The sequence below is a fragment of the Typopeltis vanoorti genome, chromosome 6, assembly GCF_054136105.1.
Source record: "Typopeltis vanoorti isolate ZY-2024b chromosome 6, IOZ_Tvanoo_1.0, whole genome shotgun sequence".
NCBI lineage: Eukaryota > Metazoa > Arthropoda > Arachnida > Uropygi > Thelyphonidae > Typopeltis > Typopeltis vanoorti.
Genome location: NC_143554.1, coordinates 106,294,156 through 106,315,670, shown reverse-complemented (window position 1 = coordinate 106,315,670; position 21,515 = coordinate 106,294,156). Strand labels below are relative to the sequence as shown.

The following is a 21,515-nucleotide window of genomic DNA, read 5'->3' as shown; positions in this document are numbered from 1 at the left end:
AGCAACTCCACGAACAAAGCCCGAATTCCAATGTCAGGGTTCTTCAACACCTGTTCCTGCAGATTTGCGAGGAATTCTGCTGTACGAACGCAATCAGATCGTCTGCTAGGGATCTTTCTTCTTGCTACATCCTCGTAGTCACCATTGCAAGTCTCTAGTTCATGCCTGATTGTTTTTACTGTATTCAGGGAGCATTGGGCAGCAGTCGTAATATCCTTATTTTGATGGCGGGCACGAATCATCATGATACAAGTTATTCTCTTCCATGATTCAGGTGGGTTCCAGCTACCCATCCTTTCTGACATCTTGTATATGAATGAAGAAGGGTCCAAACTTTTAAATGAAGAGAAGTGTGTGTTAATACATGTAACTTACGGAAAAATATAATTAATTATAAATATGTCAAATTTATCCCGAACACCCTGTATATATATTGTAAAAATAGAGTTGAATGACTTAAACCGAGAGTTAAGTAAAAAAAGGTTTAATAGTAAAACAGGTTTAATAGTAAGTAAAAAAAGGTTTAATAGTAAAACACGACTAGTTTCGGCTTATAACAGCCTTCATCAGGTGACATTATAAAAGAAAAGAAAAAACACTAAACACTGAAATTTAAAGAAACTATGAACAACATAGAGAGTCTCTATACATAATTAGTACGAAAATGTTGTAGTTGTATTTAAAGCTGTTCTTTCGTTTGTTGTATTGTTGGGAGAGTGCGTGCTTGCAGCATCACATGAACACCAGTACCTGATTACTGCTGAATGGCTATATGGGAGGTTGTAGCTCAAGTTACTATTTAGATGTTCAGGGTTGAGGATGATTTCCCTAGATTCTACGATATTTCTCTCCATTTCATCATGGCAATGAAAATGTTGGTAGATCTGTCCCAGCGGACTCTATGACTTGGGCTTTCATCATTAGGATCAGCCAAGAAAAGGATATGGCTTGATAAGGCACTGGCTCACTGTCTCTTGTAAGCAATGTCCCTCATGTGTTCCTCCATACGCAATTCAATAGATTTGTCCGTCTGGCCAAAATAAGGAATATCACAATCACACCATATTTTGTACACACCAGGATATTTAAGATGATGATGACAAGGTTTTGGGTGGCTTATTAAGGAGCAGATTCTTGGAAGTGGAGTGAACAAAGTTCTATATTATATTTTCTTAGAACCTTGGCTAATTTTTGTGAAACTGAACTTATGTAAGGAATAGATATATTGCCTTTAAATGTATTTATTTCTTCTGTGTGATGACTAGGAGGATTAAGAAGGAATTTTTCAATAATTCTTTTAGAATATCCATTAAGTAAGAAAGTAGTTTTGAGATAGTTGATTTCTTTGTGAAGTTCATCTGGGTCATCAAGAAGAGAGCGAGCTCTATGTTCCAAGGTAGAAATTATTCCAAGTTTTTGGAGAGGGAAGTGATGGGACTGACTATGAAGATACCTGTTAGTGTCTGTGTAGGCTTTCTATACATCGAAATTTTAAGTTTACCAGAAGAGTGGGTCAGTTTTATATCTAGAAAAGGCAGGGAACTATCAGTTTCAAGCTCAGCTGTGAACTTTATACTTGGATGTCAACTATTGAGATGTTTAAGGAAATCATTAAGGGAATCATGTCCATGGCTCCAAATGAGGAAAATGTCATCCACATAACATTTCCAAACCTTGGGTGTTAAAGCAAAGAGATAGCCTTGGCTTCAAAATCCTCCAAGTAAATATTTGCAAGAACAGGGGATAAAGGATTACTCATCACCAGACCATGATTTTGCTTGTATATAGTATCTTGGAATCTAAAGTAACCGGATTTGATGCAATGGGTAAGTAAAGCCAACATTTTTTTGGATAATTTGTCTTTGAGTAATGTTAGGACTTCGTCTGTTGGGACATTAGTGAATTAGGAAACTATGTCAAAGCTAGCCATGATTTCATCTTCATTAACTGTCACATCCTTAATGTACGAAACAAAGTCAGCTGTGTTATTGATAAAGGATGAAGACTTGCCTGAAAAGCATTTGAGGTATTTTGCAAGATGTTTAGAAAGTTTGTATGTTGGAGAATCAATACCTTCCACAATGGGACGTAGTGCGGTGTTTTCCTTATGGATTTTTGGAACTCCATATATGCATGGAATAAGAGGATGGAGAGAGCATAGAGACAGGCGAACGTTTTTAAAACAGTTCAGTGGTTGTTTTTAATAACGTGTTGGTACGATTTTGAAGTTCTCGAGTTCGATCTCTCTCAAGTATTGAGTAGGTATCACTTTATAGTAATTCAAGCATCTTATTTTGGTAATCTTCAGAGTTGAGGATAACTATTGCATTGCCTTTATCTGCAGGAAGAATAATTAATATCTCTGTTATTTTTTAAACTCTTAATTGCTTTGCGTTCTGTTGAAGAAATGTTATCTGCGGGTGGTTTTGCGTTATTGATAATAAAGATGGATTCAATATGCAGAAGTTTTGCATCTTGTGAAGGGAGGAATGAAGTAGCTTTTTCTATTTTGGTAAGGAGTGATTCTTTTGGGATAAATTTTGGAGAAGGAATAAAATTTAGACCTCTACTAAGGATGCTTTTTTCTTCGTCTGAAAGTATATGAGAAGGTTTGTTAATTACGGCTTTCTCAAAGTTTATGTGGGGTTTTGAGAAGTTTCTATTATTTTGTTATCATATTGTATTTGAGCTGCTTGAGATTCACAGTTTATATTAAAGATATGCCAACTCTCATTATCTAGAGATTCTTCTAGTATTTGAGCTAAAGTTCTCTTTTTGGTGAACAGAAAAGCAAGAGTACGTTTTGTATCGGAGATTCTTTCAGCCAGTAGGTCTAATTTAGCTTTATGATAGACTCTTCTCGCACATTCTGTTGTTATATTCTCTTTAAAGGAAATAAATTTAGGAAAGACAACGTGGAATTTGCAACGTTTTAGGAACACTAACCTGTTGATGCTTAGTCCTGTCCTCTTCAGTGTTTTTTTAAAGTTTCTTTTTATATTAGTAATAGAAGTTTCGTCATGAAGGCTATAGATGTATGGAGATTCATTGACTCGGTTGAAATACATATTTTAAAAATAGAGTTGAATAACTTAAACCGAGAGTTAAGTAAAAAAGTTTAATAGCAAAACACGACTAGTTTTGGCTTATAACAGCCTTCATCAGGTGACATTATAAAAGTAATTTATATATATATATATATATATATATATATATATATATATATATATATATATATATATAAATTACTTTGAAAAATTGTTGAATAAGCATGATAGGACAGTGGTATCAGGAGTGCATATCAGTACTTGAAGTAGTTAAAAACTTCAGAAATATAAAAAGAGTAGATGATGTTCATCCAGAAATGCCCAAACATGAAAGTGTAACAGTTTTACAGTGGCTATACTGCATAATTCAAGTTTCTTGTCAGGAAGATGAATCTCAGATGATTGCTATTATTAGTACCCATCTATTAAAAAATGATAAAAGGAAATCAAACTGAACGGGAGAATTACAGAGCAATTTCCCTATTGGTTGTTCCAGGTAAAATTTATGTAGCTGTATTTGAAAAGATGCTAAAAAGATTGTGGAAGAGAAATTGGGGATAGAATAAATAAAATTCGGTTTATTCTATGATGAAGTTTTATGAAGAACTTTATTGATAGTAATGGCTATAACAAAAATACTATCAATAAAGTTCTTCATAAAACTTCAAAAAATACCATATTTGCCAGCGTATAAGACATGCCCTCTTTTCTGTACATGTTTTTTAGGAAAAAAAACTTTATCACTGAATATTATAATGAATTTACAGTATTTCAGATATAAGGTAATAAGTAGGTCTACTTTCAACAAATACCTAATCTAACTAGGAAAGAGTACCCACCTTTTAATCTTCTTCATCAAAACCCAGAAATTCATCTCCAGAGCTAAATAAGAGACACTTGAAACCTCTTCTAAATCAGAATCTGAATCCTCATACAACAAATTGTCCTCTGTACCATCCAGTGCATTACTAATGTCCTCAAGTTCTGGCCATTTTACAGTTCCACTTTGTAGATTATGTTTACTGTGAGTTGCATTTTTTAGATCCTCTTCCTGATTCTGCCAAGTTCTTATCATTTTCTCAGTTGGGGGAGGGGGGTCCAAAATGACTCTCTGCAGCCCCTGTTTCCATGTTCTTTAGCATATGCAATCACACATAGCTTGTATGCAATATTGTACCAATGCTGATGTTTTTCAGCCATAATTTGCCAAAAAATTTAGAGAAAATTTAACGGCAGAAATTTATCACCGTTCACCCCGCGACAACAATCGGAAAGTTTAAACGAACAGCAACATAGCTGTGATCGTTGATGGCAGCGCATGCACATCCACTGAGTAACTGGAATGCTCTCACACACACTGCAAGGAAGCAAGAAAGAAATCGCAAACTCGGAACAGAGAAAATTTCCAGAAATGAAAATAATAAAACACTGAGTATCGGCATATAAGACGCACCCAATTTTTCAGATCTATTTTCAAAGAAAAAAAGTGCATCTCATACGCCGACAAATACAGTACATATGATATAGATTACATTAAAACGATAGCTATCCAATACAATAAAGGGTTATCAGGAAAAAAAAAAAATTCTATAACGTAATCTTAACACCAATTTTAAACCACTTATTAAATTAAGAAACATATCCAACTCCTCTAAGGATCCTCTCCCCCCCATTTTCTCACCCTGGAATTCATCGTGTCTATTGTTCCTGTAACTTACCTTATATTGGTGAAACTGGGTGTACAATCCTTATGTGTAAAAAAAATAATACAAATGACACATTAAATTTAACAATATTGGTGATGCAGACCCCTCAGATCACACTCTTAACATCCTACACCAAATTGATTGTTCTTTACATCATACAAAAACTTGATATGAATGGAAATTTAAAGAAGCCTGTGAAATTTTGATCAACCATCCTAATCTTAACAGGATTGGTGGCATAAAAATTCCAAAAATTTGGATGGCACACATTCACTCCACTTAGTTCTTCAAGTTTTCCAGCAAACCCTGACTTTAGGACTCTAAGCAGTTATTTCAGCGTTTATTGGCCACTATCCATACTGTTTTGTTTTAATTGATATGTATATTTATATGAGTAACTTTGTGTGAACATGTTGCTCTCTAGCTTAATATATTTTTAACCAAATAGATAAGAATAATAACAAGACTATTGTTTTCACCAGAGGTCAGCCCAATAGTTTTAATGGTTGACTAAATCAATGTAACTTTAACATACCATGTGAATTGTAGTGCAGCTTGTTTCTTTGTATATATGTGCATATTCCAGATGATGACCTTAATGTGAAGGTTGAAATGTTGAGTGATTATTTTGATTTATATTAAACTGAAGTTTTACTCTAACATGGTAGTTGTTTCCATAATTTTTATGATGAAGTCTGATCACTGTGTAACTGTTGAAAGGTATCTCAATGGTAACATTATTATTGAATGTGTGCAAGTTACTCAAGCATTACCTTTCCCTTAGTACACTCATGCTGTTCATTGCACAGTATAGTTTCTCTGCCAACGCATTTTTGTATGTATGGAAGCCCTGACCAACTTTTCCAAAATTTCCACCACCACTCTAGAGATGTTGATAGGTGGATACATATTTGCACCACTCTTGTGCAGTGTGATTAATATACAGCAATCCCTTGATTAATGCATTTTCATTTAGTGCATCATTTTTTTCTATATCCAAATACAATTAATGTGCCTCTAAAATTTGATTAGTGTGCCACCTATATACATCATAAAAATAGATGTTACAGATTTTAAAAAATCATTCACCATGATGAAATAATTTAGTTACCGATTTAAAACATTTTACAAAGTTAATTGCATACTATGCTATTTTCATATCCACTATGTTCCAAATTTACTGCCAAAATTTATGTCTGCTAATTACATAGCATTTTGCTGATCATATCTCATGCCTCCTTTGCAATTGCATTCCTTACTTTTTTATTTTAAAGAAACCTTTAATCATCAGTAAAAGAATTGGTGAGCAAAAAAGTGGAAGTGTGAAAAAGATTCAAAAAGTAATCTCATCAATTATAAGAGCAATTTTAAGCAAAGCTGCTGAATACAAAGAGAAAGGTAAAGCTGCTTCAAGTTCATCATGCATTCAGACCACTTGAAATCAAAGTATTATAATGATTGAATCAGAGAGACTTCTTTCTACATCGATCGAAGATTGTCACCAAAAACGAATTTTGGTAAGCACTGACCTGATTAAATTAAAAGCATTAAGTTTCATTGCAATCTTGAAAGAAAGCACTATCAATGATGAAAAAGAAGAATTCCATGCTATTGCTGGGTGGTTTGAGCATTTCAGAAAGAGAAATAGCCTACACAAATGTTTAAATCACAGGCAAAGCTGCAAGTGCAGTTAAGGAGGTGGCCACAAATTATCCAGAGATTTTGAAGAAAATTGTGGAAGAAGTGTGTGTGTGTGGGGGGGGGGGGGGGGCTATTGTGACCAACAAATATTTAATGTCGATGAAACCAGCCTTTTTTGGAAGCCTTCCAAGACTTCTGGCCAAATCAGAGAAATCTTGGCCTGGTTATAATGTCGCAAAGTCGAATAAAATTACTAGCAATATGCGAGCCATTTGGAAGCACATTGTGCAAATGATCTTAGAGGCTTTTTAAATGAATCTAAGCTAATTAAATCTCATTCTGAGAAATTGAGTGATTCCGACCTGCTAAATTTAGATGAACAGCGGGAAGATCCTGAAGAATATGAAGAAAATTTAATCACTGACAAGCCCAAAGAGAAAGAAACAATTTGAAAATATTTTTCGTGCAATCAAAGTTTTTAAGCAGCAATGCTTAGAGGATGATTCTGATGAAGAGAGAGGCAGTAAAATTTATTGCCTCTTTTATTACTTCTGCAAATTTTTGCAGAAGTAATAGAAGAGGCAATAGGGCCATACTGTTATTTGTATGAAAATAAAGAAACAGAATGCTCACCAAACTACGTTAGCTCAATTCTTTAAGAAATAGAATAATAAATTTATATTTATTAAATGTTTTATTGCTTAAATGTTTTATTGCCTCTTCTTAAATGTTTTATTGCCTCTCAGCCTCATGGTTTTCCTTTAAGTAGTGCTGAAGTATACCCTAATTCTTTTATAAAAAAAAATTAAGGGGCAAAAAAGAAATTTGAGGAATGAATTATACTTTTTCCCATAGGTTATTATATTTGATTAGGCACATTAATCGAGGGATTGCTGTACTTCCATCTAGCAACACTTTCTTCAGTACACTCATACCAAAGCTATTCAAATGCAACTCATTATGCCTGTATAATTCAATTCTTCCCTCAAACACATGCCATACATCTACAAACTGTACCATTTCCTTCTCACACAGTTCTGCTAGCATACCATTCATGATTTTGGTTCTCTGTCTCAACTCGTCATTGTCATACCTTGGCTGCACAGTAACAACCTTTCCTACTACATTGTTATCTTTCACTCTTCTCAATAACCTCCTAATATTTGCCCTGACATGCTCCTTATGGCCACTTAGATCATTTGTCCCACACAAACCTCACTAACTCTCTTTCTCATTTCTTCCTCATGGATCAGTTTTTCTTCTCACCTTTTTTCTTATGAATCTTTTGCTTAATTAGATTACATATCCATTTCACTCCTAGCCTATTTATTCTTTGAAGTCTATGGACACATTATGATATTGCATCATTTAAGTATTTTTAATCACTTCCCATGTGTGATTAATAGCCTCCCCATCCAACAGCTCATACAATGGCATGGAACTCGATATACTCCTCAGGTGGTCATGATTTCCTGCTTTGTAGTTTAGCATTCAACTTTTTCTGAGTGGAACATTCACAAACTTAGCTACTTCCCAAGTGAGTACTACATGATCACTGTCATGAACCAGCTGCATGTCTGTTAACCAGATTGTCCCCTTCTGAATAGCATCAAGTATTTTTAGGGAGCTTTCTGATCCACTACCCCTAATTTGAGAACTATCCCATTCTGAGTTGGACCAGATTTGGGATTTATACTCATACATTATACAGGTGAGAAGTGATGTCCTAAGTGGAAAAGTAAACATGGTTTATTTATAGGATGTTTGCCAGTAAAGACTAGAGGTGGAAGTAACTCTAATCTTTCTTCTTGGAGTTACTTCCACCTCTAGTCTTTACTGGCAAACATCCTATAAATAAAATTTTGTTTACACTCAGATCTCCATGAAAGAGATCTGAGTGTAAACAAAAGTGTGAGTAAGTGAAGTGTTTTTGGGAAATAAGAGGATTGTGTTTAGTAGGATTGAAGTTGATAAGGTTGGCCTTGTCACACAGGAATATAGCAAGAGATCAGTTCTTAAGGCATTGCTTATGGAGGATCTTGTAGCTTTTGATATTTGAGTACTACAGGATTTGTCAAATGAAATAGAGGAATGGAGTGTTCTCTCATTAGTAGAGTTATGGATAATTGAGTTTAATGAGAAAAGATAATTTACATATAACAGGAAAATTGTGGCAAGCGTATGCAGCCTTGGGATAGCCCAGCATTGGGCATGAAGTGTGAAGAGAGGAAGCCATACATCATAACACATAATGGTAAATGGCTTCCTTTCTTCACATCTCATCACCTCATATAGTGAACAGAGAACTGTTCACTACATGAATATTTCCTACACTTGGTCCTTTCAAAATCTGATTTGGATTTGCTGATGACCATGTTTTTCTGTGGCTGTTTCAATCTGCAATATTAGTTAGGCTGAGTGTAAAGCTGGAAGTTTGGTCTTGAGCCAAGATTGCTTTTTCATGGGCCTGAGTTATTGGAAAAACAAAGTCTTGGATGATAATGGTCCAGTGTTTTGATTGGACACAGGGGGAGGCACTTCATTCCAGTAAGAATTATTTCAGTTATTCACTCAGAGTAGGTGTTTGGATCAAAAGAGGGAAAGCACCTTTAAAGAAAAGATTAGAAATAACTCCATGGAACCCAACTCATTTTGCATCATTGTAGTGCCAAAAGATATACAAATGAGAGACCAGCCAGTTAAAGACCTTCATAAAAAAGGAAGTTTGGATGTGGTTATCATCTGCGTTATCAAGAGAAATGCTGATATCCACAGAAGGAGAACTGATTAAGAAGAGACAAGAACTGAAACAGTGGAGAGGTTTATCTTGTACTCTGATGAGTAGATAGATACACTACCTGATCAAAAGTATCCGGACACCTACTCGAAACTGTAATCAGACTTTCCCTGTGACACACTTTCTAGTAGTGGACATTAATAGTGGGTCCACCTTTTGCTTCTATGATAGCTCTAACTCTGCCGGAGAGACTTTCTGCCATTCTGGAGGAATGGCAGAAAGTCTCAGGAAAAATGGAAGAAAATATTCAGAAAAGAAAAAAAATGGAAGAAAATCTTCAGGAAGAATGGGCTGCCATTCTTCCAGAATGGCAGCCCATTCTTCCTGAAGAGCTGTGGCCAGAGCAGTTCATGATGTGGGCCGTTTTAGTCTGGAGCGAAGTCGGCATTCTAATTCATCCCAAAGTGTTCTGTGGGATTCGGCTCTGGGCTGGCCAGTCCATTTCTGAAACGTTATTGTCCACAAACCATTCCCTCACAGATCTTGCTTTATGGCAGGTAGCATTGTCATGCTGATATAGAATAGCCATCACTGAATTGATCTTCTACCATAGACAGTATGCAATGGGTCAAAATGTCCTTGTATCCTTCCATATTTAGATTTCTGTATAGTGTTACAAGAGGGCCAAGTTCATTCCATGAAAAACATCCCACACTGTAACGCCACCTCCTCCAAATTTCACTGTTGGCACTATATACTTTTGTAGGAATTGTTCTCTGGTCATTTACCACACCCACACCCTCCCATCAGACTGCCACATGGTAAAGCACGATTCATCACTCGAAATCACACATTTCCACTGTTCACTGTCCAGTGGCATTGCTCTTTACACCACTGCAGGTGGCGCTTAGCATTCACAGGAGAAATGTTTGGTTTATGGGCAGCTTCTTAGCTATGGAATCCCATTCCTCTTAACTCTCTCTCAACGTACAGTCATGGTGCTGGATGGACAGTTAGTAGCACTGCTGAACTTCCAGGTGATTGTTTCGCTCAGTGTCTGGCTATTTCCATGAACCACCTTCTTCGACGCTCAATGGTCCATGTCTGTTATTAAACATGGCCTACCCAACCATGGTTTTGTTGTGGTTGTGCCTTCACATTTCCACTTCACAACACGTCACCAACTGTTGACTTCAGCAACTTGAGGGATGTTGAAATGTCTCTGACTGATTTCTTACTGATGTGGCAACTAATAACTAGTCCATGTTCTAAGTCACTGAGCTCCCTCGACCTACCCATTCTGCTCATACTTCTTATCACTGAACAGCACACAGCTCCTTGCTTCCTTTTATACCAGTAAGTGAGGTTGTAGTGACATCTAGATGTCAGTTTATGAATTACAGAGGGGTGTCTGGATACTTTTGATCAGATAGTGTATTTGTGAAAGATCATTGCTGAAAGAAAATATTTTATTTTCACTGTAATTTTGAGGCCAGTCTGAGTTGGGAAGTAGCTGAAGAAGCCATCCCTACTATTTTAAGTATTTTGGACTGCAAAAAAAAAAAAATCTTGTTTCAAAAGTTAAATAATCAAAGAGATCCAGAGTGGTTATCTGAATATGAAAAGCAATAGAAACAGTAAGTGAGTTCATCTGAATGAGATAGTGATATTTTGAGCCATCTCTCATCTATTATGTTGCCTTGTACAGTATAGTATGTCCACAGATAAGAGACCCTTTGACGCTTCTGCGCATGTCAAAAGAAGGAGAATCCATTCCGATAATACGGTATTCAATCCATATTGTGGGATGAGCGTTTATTATTACACGTCGGGAAATTAACTTCTCTTTTATGATCATTGTAGTTTTTTAAAGTAGTAACTATTTTGCTTGCATAACAGTTGGAAAATTTTACGTATAAAGCACGTGATTTCGCATGTTGGTGACCAATTCGTACATCGCCTTATTTCTTTCTCTCCTTCAACATGAATTGACTCTTCTTGGCAGTGTCAACAACAGCTTTCGCTTATGTGGTCGGACTATACCCTATATTTTACTGTATTTGGATTCCCTCCAGGTATAATTTAGCCCTTTGAGAGTTCAAGTGGCATCTAGATTATTAAGTTGCTTATCAATAAAGCCTCCTGATGCATTACCATGTATCAGTAGGCTTTATTGGAATACTAGAATCAGCCACAGGTTTCCTGTGGCTGCTTCTAGTATCTAACATGGATTACCATGTTATTGCTATACTACTTCACTTATACATACATTTGCAAGAAGTCAGGCCAAGCAGAAACTGCAACCTTGCTCTGGAGACCAGATATTCTACTTTAGACTTCCATGGTGATAATGCTTCATTTAGCAGTAATGAAGCATTATTACTGGCAAACAATATACAGCCAAGTTGCTCTGAGTTGAGTCAAGTCATATATCACATAAGGATCTAGTTAGCGTTTCCTTCAATTTTGGGGAGGTATGCTTCTTGTAAGCAGTGTTTGCATAAGTTAAGTCCCATTTTTGAGATAAGCCAAACATATGGGTTTGGTTGGCTTGACTTGACTCAACTCAGAGCAGCTTGGCTGTATATTGTTTGCCAGTTCATTAGTGGCCCCATCAGTTTTAAATGATGGGGCCACTAATCATTTAATGTTTACTCTTTAAAGTTGACCCTTATCTGACACCGAGAGCTGTGTAATAGATTGAGTCCTGATGAGATTTTAGAAAATATTGTAGCTATTTGACACATTTTTCTATATTTTGTTTTACACTGTGTCATAGCCCATGTACGTTACAAACAAGAATTGAAGGAATTTGAATTTTAGCAAGTTTTTTTTTTTTTTTTTTTTTTTTGTAACTACTACTTAATATTGACTATTCAGTTTTTCTTTCCTGTGTCATTTTAGGGAAGCAAAAATTACTAAAGCAAGAAAAGAAATCATCTTCAATAGTATCTGAATCAGATTCTGAGGTTTCTGAAGAGAAATCACCATTACTATCAACGTGGCATGTAAGTTAGTTACCTTCTTAAAGTTTCTTCTTCATTTTCTTTTTTATTTTATTTATTTTGTTTTTATGTGACTCCCACCAACAAACACTTGTAAATCTATAGTATATTAGCAGGGTATGGATCTTTTGTATAAACTACTGTAATGTTCATTCTTCTCAAAACATTCATTTCCACTGAAAATAAAAAAGAATTGAATTAAACTTAGAGAAGTATGGATCGATAAATAGCTGGTGTTACAATTTTAGATGTTTATCATATACGTTTATAACATGTGCTATAATAACTAGAATCTCTTTTGAATGTTGTTATGATCAAGCTAACCATATTATTTTTTGATAATATGCTAGTTTTTTGAAAAACTGCAGGCTGTATCTGGAACAGCCTTCCTCACAAATGATAATCTTTGAGGAAAGAAGGCTCATGAAGGCTTTTCCAGTGAACAGAAGTCCCATGCATTCAAGAATGCAGAACCGGTAATATACCTTTATGCCCTTCATTGAGGGTTAAAAGAGAACCTATTGTTGATTCCTGAAACTGCCTTTCACACAAAGCGATTTCTGGGATAATCTCTTGGTAAGGAAGGATAGGTTGGGGAAATAAGATAGATGAGATTAAAGAGGACTAGAAGCAATTTGAATTTGGACTCTGGTTAGAAATTCTTGTTACACATTAGTTATCATTATTATTGCACAGTAATTATTATGAGTACAGGTAACCCTCGTATAACGTAGTCTACAAATTGTAGTAACCCTTTATCTTTTCATATATTTTTTATCATGCGACTTAAAAATCAAATTTTATCTTAGTTAAATTTGCTTTTGCCTGTGTTGAGCATGTAGTTATAAGTAGCAATTTACATTAGGGGAAATACCCTTTAGCATGCATGTACGTCAATTGTTTATTGTATAAAATGTTTATTGTTGAAAATTGTCTAATTTCTGCCAGGAAAGCGCATTAAAAATCATAAGTGTGTTAATCTCAATCTGAGCACTTTATTTTCTGGTGAGTTACATACATATGTAATGTTTTTTACGTAAAAAGTTATTTTTATAGTAATGGCCACTTAGAGGACTTTTGATATGGTTGAAAATGAAATTAGTGAATTAATTCATGGAGAAATAGATTTAAATTAGGAGGAACTGGTACAATTACTAGATGACGTCGAACCATACAACGGGGAATGTTCTGCCGAAGATTTTGATTGTGATAAATCTGTTAAAGAATTCAGTTTAAAGAAATTAGCAGAAGGATTGAACTTGACAAGAAAGTTCTGATAAGGAATCCTCAATGGAGCGCTCCAGAAAATTCATGAGACAACGGGATATTTCTTTAGCTCCATATTATGAACTTAATAAAAAATTTCAGCATAGTGGTAAGCAAGGTCTTATTACTGACTTCTTGATAACTAAAGCAACCGAAGTACGCAATGAGAATTAGACTAATGATGTCCAAGATATTTCAAGTGATGACGACATCTGGCCACTCAAATAAAGAACATCTACGAAATGTTAGTTTTGAAGATAGTGATAACAATTAAAATATGCGCCTTATTTTATTTTGCCTAAAACATTTATGCCTTATTTGCAATGAAGTTTGTGTACAATATGTCATTTTTATAAGTTTATACTGTGTATTTGTTTCATGGTTTATATATTCTTAATGTACATGAATTTCCTGAATGAAATAAAATGTATTTTTGTTGGATATGTCATTATTGTTTATATAATTAAAAAAAAAAAAAAAACGATTGCGGAACATAACCCTACTTTTTCTATGTGATCTGAGTGTCACATAATGCGATTCATATAACGCGGCATTCTATGGAGCCTAACATCCACGTTATATGAGGGTTACCTCTATTACAGTAACTTAGCTTCCTTGGAGTCAAGACATTCATGGGAGGTATGTACTACAAAATTGATTATACTACATTTTTACTCTCTTTATTGTCAACATTTACTGTCTGCATGTCTGCGACCTTCCTCTAAAGCTGTAATGTCTTTTATTAATTATTATTATTATTTTATTTTTTTATATCACTCTCACAAGGAGAGAGGTGGAAGAACCTATACATCGCATGCAGGCAAGAATAAGGAAAGAAGGAATTTATTGACATTCTTCTTGAAAAACCATAGGTTGTATATGGAACATATTATTAGCTGAATTACTCTAATCTTGACAGTATCAAGAAGTTTTGGAGAGGCTTTTGGTGCATCACCTCAAACATCGTAAGTGTGGATAAATTTTGATGTACTGAGTCTGCTGGATAATTGAAAAGTAGCATCTTTTGCAGAAAAGAAAGCTTGTTTTTTTTTTAGAGGCCAAGGAAGTTATCGATGTGTTTATGTGGAAAGGCTGTGATAAATGCTAGAAAGAGAATTGATCCTGTCTAAGGGAATTGAGATCCTTTTTTTGTAGGAAAAGGAATAAGCATTTGGGTAGCATTGAAGATGGCTAATTATGCTTATTCTATTGAATAGTGGAGATCAGTGTTTTAAGGCACTGGTTGTAGAAGATCTTGAAGCCTGGGATGTTTGAAACACCTCAGGTTTTATTGAATTAATGAGGAATGAAGTGTACTGTCATTAGCAAAACTGTATTGGTGGTACTCCTACATTGGTCAGGCAGACATTTACCATGACATAGAGAGAAACCTGGCTACCTGATGCCAATGAGTTTGTAGATCAAAGAATTACAGTTTAACGAGTAAGTCTCAATGTCAGACACAATCAAATTCTCTAGAAATGTTGAGAGCATTTCCAGCATTTCACCTGACTTTTTCACTGCATGTGTCCTGTATGGATGCTGTTGCCAAACAGATTTGTTGCAGATGTGTAGGGACAGAATCTATTGATCCTCTTAGTAGTGAAGAAGTTGTTTATTGATGACCTCGGTTATTTTGGAAAAGAAGAAGAGGGGAGGATGTTGAGTCATTAGTTTGATGGCACACTTTTATCTCCCTTTTTTTTTGAATAGGTTGGATATCTGTTTACTGTTTCTATATATTGGGGTAAATGCCAGATGAACATAAAAGACTGTAAAGATGATAAAGATAGTAGTCAGTTCACAAGCAGATCTCTTAAGCACAGTTGGATGGGTATCAACTGAAACAGAACTTTTTTTTTTGTATTAGGTTGTTAATGATTCTTGTCAGGAGGTATGCAGCATACTATTTGATATGGTAAGTTGTGATCTGCCACAGTCATCTGTGCAGGAGTTGAAGGAGAAGAATAATGCCAGGTCAGCTTTATCTTTAGGTGCTTTAAAAGTGGTACCATCTGGATGAGAGAGAGAGAAAGGTAAGAATAAGTCACATTTAATCACCTTTATAAAAGACCAAAAGGCATGTCTGCCATTTAAAAAGGAAGAAAGTAGAGGTTGGCCCTTTTAAAGTCAGTTTTGGACTGCTGATGGTTGTTTTGTATTTGTTGCATGCTTCATTGCAGGCTGAATATACTATGGAGCTGATATTTTTGTTGCAAGTTTGGTATGCTGAATTTGTTCCTTGAATTGACTTGGTACATTTGTTATTAAATCAGGCTTAGAAAGTGGGTGTGAATTTTGAGTGGAGTGTGGAATGAAGGCCTTCATGCTGAATAGAATAATTTCTGTAACACGTTTGGATTAGAAGATTGGAAGTTGTTCTAAGAGCACAAAAAGTAAGAGTAGAAGTTCCAGTTATCTAACTTAGCAATATTGTAGTATCAGATGGAATGAGGTTACAGGGCATTCTATAGCAGAGGAAACCTTCAGAAGATTATGGTGTAAGTTAGGAAGTGACTTTTACAGTATACTGGGAAAAAGAACTAGTTAAAAAAGGATATGAAGGGTATTTTGGGAGAGTGGAGAGGGTCATCAGATATACAGGTTGGTAGAAGTGCAGTATGTGATAATTCACAGCATAGATGCAGAACTTTTTGCTGTAATCAAATACTTCAACATCCTCTTCCAACTTGGTTAGTGGAATTGGAATAGGTAAGCCAGTTGGATATGTTGGGGATATTGAAATCACTGGGAAAGATGACTTCACTGATTTGACACACCTAATCACATGCAAAAAATCAGTTACTCACTCCTTAATATTTTATGGCATCTAACAGCACCAAAATAAATAAGATATTTATTTACTAAAAATGTTGGATCTAATATCCACTTCCTTTTTATAAGGTATTTATTGACTAAATACTTATTAATTTATTAGTTATTTATTAATGTTTTTGGAAAATTTTTAGAAAAGGATGGATTTTTGATCAGAACATGGACTAGTCCATACTATGTTCCAGCATAAAGATGTGCACATATCCACATGAAGAGAAGATATAAGAAATAAGAAAAGAATTATTGATTATGTTGTTGTTGGTGTATCTTCATACTCATTCAGGACCTTCTTCAGAAGAATTTGAAATAGGAAGTGATAGTTTAGTTTTTGGCAGAATAAAAATGGATTTTATATTTGAAAAGAAAAGAGATGCATTGATATAAAATCAAGTGAAGGAAAACGGTGCACACTATCTCCACTCTTATTCATCTTATGTGGATCGCATTATGAATGAAAATGGCATTAAACCTGATATTAGAATTGGAGATATCAAACTTAGCTCTTTTCTTTATGCAGATGATCTTATACATCTGAGCAAATCCACTGCACGTTTCCAGGATTTTTAACTAAATTGAATAACAGCTCTAACAAAATTTGCATGAAAATCAGCAATAAAAAGACCAAAACTATGAAAATTGGCTGGAACATAGACTATTTGTACTCATTCTCATTGGAGAAGCTATAGAATACATAAAATATTTCAGCTATTTAGGCACAGTTTCTAGTGATGATAGCAAATTAAATTAAACAGAAAAAGCAAAGCCTGCCAGTTGAATAAATTTTCAGTCCATCCTCAACTTACGACCAATTAAGTTGAATTGGTCATAAGTTGGAAATCGCTGTATCAACCATGAGGATATGTTAACAATTCATCTATTTGTAGATTCATTGGGCATCATCAGATGTTGTATGGTCACTCCACTCCTCACTAGGTCATCCTCCTGTTAAAAATGCTCTTTTGAAAGCTTCTACTTTCTGAAGACCAGCTGCTCCAGACATACAGTCTAGACATCTCATTGAGTCCTTTCCAGGAACTTTACCTTCTGTTACTGTTTTGAGGAGTCCTTCCATCCTTTCAATGTGTCAAAGTATTTCAGCATTCTTCTGTCAATATCCTTAAGAAGTCAGTCTACTGATCCTTTTTAGAGCTCATCCATTCTGTTTTTCAGTATACGAGATCTTCAATCCTCTAACACTACACCTCAAAAACCAGCATTCCTTTCAGACTTCTTTAGGTTCCAAGTTTCATATACAAAAGTTGCGATTCATAAAACAGCTGCATACAGAATTCTCAGATACGTTCCTGTAAGGATAGATCTGTCCTTCCAAATTTTAGACAAGTTTCTGATTATTGTTTTAGCCATTTCTAATCTTCTAATGTCTTCTGAATATCAGTTCTTTACATTAATGATGTATTTGAGCCACTTGAATGTGCTGACAGGGTGCTTAAGAGTCTCAAAGCTGTATAACTGAGAGGAGACCTCCACTTAGTCTTTAAAGGAATGCAGAGAACCGACCAGGGCTTCTGACCTAACATCCAATCCTCACCTTCTTGTGGTGCACCCTGTTAGGTATCTACCTGGATACTGAACGAACGAGGATGAGCTAGCAATTTGGGATTTAGCAGACCAAATTGTATTCTTATTGGCTTAAACCAAATATAAAATGATGGTACAGCATGTCAGAATTTCATGCCGGCTGAGGCGTCGCCCAGTTAAACGAAGCCCCCCATTGCTTTCGCCAGGGGAACCAGGGAAAACAATGAAAAGTGAGCGACTAGAACAAATTTAAAAAACAAACAAACAAAAAAAACAACATCACCAGAGTTCAAGATCAGTACTATCAACAACGATAGTACTGATCTTGAACTCTGGATGATCTGAATGACAAAGAAATGGAGCTAGCTGAGGAATTAGATAAGTACCAGTTCGACATAATAGGGGTGACAGAAACAAAAATGACAAAAACTGGTGAAATCTTTCTGAGCAATAAATACAAAATGTTATATTTGGGCAATGAAGGAAAAGAAGGAGTATTCATAGTATTCAACACTGAATATGAGGCTAATCTTCTTGAATGACAGGCAATTTAAAATAGAACGATGTGGGCAAAGATGAGAATGTGGAACTGGACAATGAGACTTATTTGTGCCTATGGTCCCACAGAAGGTTCTACTAAGGTAGAAGTGGAGGAATTTTTTGAGGCTTTAGAAAAAGCAACTGGCACAATGAAAAAGGAAATGTTGGTCCTTGTTGGGGATCTAAATAGCAGAGTAGGAAATGATTGTTAGACATACGAAAATATTTTGGAAAAATTTGGAGAAAGATTGCGCAAATCTAATAATAATAATGGCAAATACCTGTTGGATTTCTGCTCAGGACTGGTTATTACTAACATTAAAATATGCACAAATTCACATGAAGAGAAGAGGCAAGGAATAAGAAAAGTCTCATTGACTGTGTTATTGTTGGTGATGTTTTCTCCCTGGTGCAGGACACCAGAGTGTACAGAGGATTTGAAATTGGAAGTGATCACCATTCGCTCTTCAGCAGGATAAAATTGAAATTCATATTGAAAAGAAGAACATATAAGAAAGTTTTAAAGTGAATAAAAGTTGAGCAGCTCTCAGATATGAGCTGTAGACTAAAGTACATAAACATTATTCCAGGAAAATGGAAAGAGTTTGAGAACAGGAATCAAACCTTGGAGATTCAGTGGCAAACTCTGAAGAAACATTGATTGATTCTGCCAGAGAGGCATGTGGTGAGGTTGTCTGTAAGGATAGAAAAATCAGAACTCCATGGTGGTCACAGGAAGTTAGAGGCAGTGAAGGAAAAGAAGAAGAAAGCATATCAAAAGTTCCTGGCAAATAAGCCAGCTTGTGCTCTTAGAGAATAGAGAGACAAATGTAAGAAATCCAAACACTGTAACACTAGCTAAATAAAAGTCATGGGAGATCTTTGGTAAGAACATAGAAAATAAATATCAAGAAGGTGGCAAAATATTCTGGAGATTGTTGAAGAAGCTTAGAAATGGAGGAAAGAGTGCTGTAAAATTAGTTAGAGATGATAAAGGTGACATGAAAAATGGCAGAAAAAGATATCCTTGAAGTATGGAATATTCCAAGTGATTTTTTAAAATAGTTAGCCATAAAAAATATATAGATAGAAAATTTTTAAAATCTGTATCAATTATTTTTAAAATGTATATAGGTGCACTAAACTAATCGATTTTTAGAGGCGCACTACTCAAATTTTGGTATAGAAAAAAAATGACACACTAATTGGAGGCGCATATAATCTAGGAATTGCTGTATATGGAATAAGAGAGAAATTAGTCAAAACACTAAATTAGCTGTATACAAGACAGTGTTCAAACCATTTTAACTTATTTACCTGAGAGCTGAGTCAGAAGTAAAACAATTGACCAAAGAGTAGAGACCATAGATATGAGCCTGAGAAAGATTAGGGGTGTGAACAGATGGCATCAATGGCAATATCATATTAAAAATGAGGATATTAGTCAAGAACTTGATATTGTCAGCATCCAGGAATGCGTTAGCAAAGCTAATCTCAGGTGGTATGGTCACTTAAACAGAATGGTTCGGGGAAAGATTAGCAAAACAAGTGTTCTCTGCCAGGTTTGTAGGAAAATGACCCAGAGGAAGACCAAGATATGCGTGGATTGATACGGTACAAAGTGCCTTAGACGATAGAAATATAAGATCAGAGAATGTTGGAGTCTTGACAAGTAACAGACTGATTTGGAGGAAAGTTGTAACTAAGAAGTTAGTAATGATGTAAATTTTTCATTTAATACTTGATACCCTTCAGGGTACATGGCAGGAATTTGACGATGATGATGAATGTGCTGACTTCCTCAATTTTTTCTTTTTCCTTTGAGAACTTAATCTTTGTCTTGCTGGGGTTGAGTTTAAATCATCTGTCCTTGCTGATCTCATTAACAGAGATGCCTACCTTCTGCTCAACAAGTGAGGAGAAGGTAGGCACTCTGCCTATTTGAAGCTAGTCAGTTAATCCTACACCTTTGCTTACCATGGTTTCTTCATTAGTTATCAACATGATAAAAAGCATGTTAATAATTAACATGCCTAAATTATAATATGTGTCGGTCCTTTTTTTTTTTTTTTTGGTTATATTTTTAACTAATTTTACTCTTTGTTTAGAGTGAAATAATTTTAACCATTTATAACTGAAAACATAAATTTACTGTGCGCATTACTGTACTGTGACATTCAGTGCCTCTCTGTACTTACCAGTAAAGCATATATTAAAGGATCTGTATTTAAGTTTTATTAGAGAGATAAATTAATTAACACACACTACTAGACAGTATTCAATCCATTCTTAATTTATTATTATTAATTTGGTATCTCCATGGGGTCCAGAGACTCATTGTTGGAGACCCACACTAAATTTAATACACACAAAACCAATCATACCTATTTTTAAACTGATGCACTGTCAGGGCACTCACAACTAATTCAGGCAATCTAGTCCACACACCCTTACTAACCACACTCTTACATCAATTAAACTTTGATTTTGGTGATACCATGGTTATCAAAGTTTAATTGATAGGAAGAAAAGAGGGGACAGAATAGAAACTTTTAAGATATTAAAGGGATTTTACAAAATTGATGCAAAGGAAAAATTTTTCATTATATTACAAATAGTGAGAGATCTAGATTGAAAGGTGTGTAAGAGTGTGGTTAGTAAGGGTGTGTGGACTAGATTTTTTGGATGGAGAGGGGTGAAGGAGTGGAATGGATTGCCAGAATTAGTTGTTAGTGCCCTGACAGTACATCAGTTTAAAAATAGGTATGATTGGTTTTGTGTGTATTAAATTTAGTGTGGGTCTCCAACAGCGAGTGTCTGGACCCCATGGAGATACCAATTTAATAATAATAAATTAAGAATGGCTTGAATACTGTCTTGTATTGTGTGTTAATTAATTTAGCTCTCTAATAAAACTTAAATGCAGATCCTTGTATATATGTTTTACTGGTAAGTACAAAGAAGCACTGAATGTCACAGTACAGTTATGCACATAGTTAATTGAAAGGCAGTTCCTCGAAAAAGCAATTAATCAAACAGCAATTAATCGGAAACGCAATTTACTGCAAGGCAATTTATCAAAAAATCACAATTCATGGAAACTACATGTCATTGAGTGAACAGTTTGTGGTAAAATGAATTATAAGACATTTTAAGTGAAATGTATTTATCAAAAAAGAACTGCAGATTTTAATGGATT

General features: G+C 35.1%; 1 protein-coding gene across 1 annotated transcript in view; it reads left to right on the top strand.

Annotated features, from left to right (window-relative positions):
• Positions 1-21,515, top strand: part of LOC150105775 (uncharacterized) — a 625,951-nt gene that overhangs the window by 133,508 nt on the left and 470,928 nt on the right. The window contains exon 7 of the mRNA XM_090394343.1: positions 12,036-12,139. Coding sequence (XP_090250469.1) covers positions 12,036-12,139 — 104 coding nt within the window. The remainder of the gene's footprint in view (positions 1-12,035; positions 12,140-21,515) is intronic.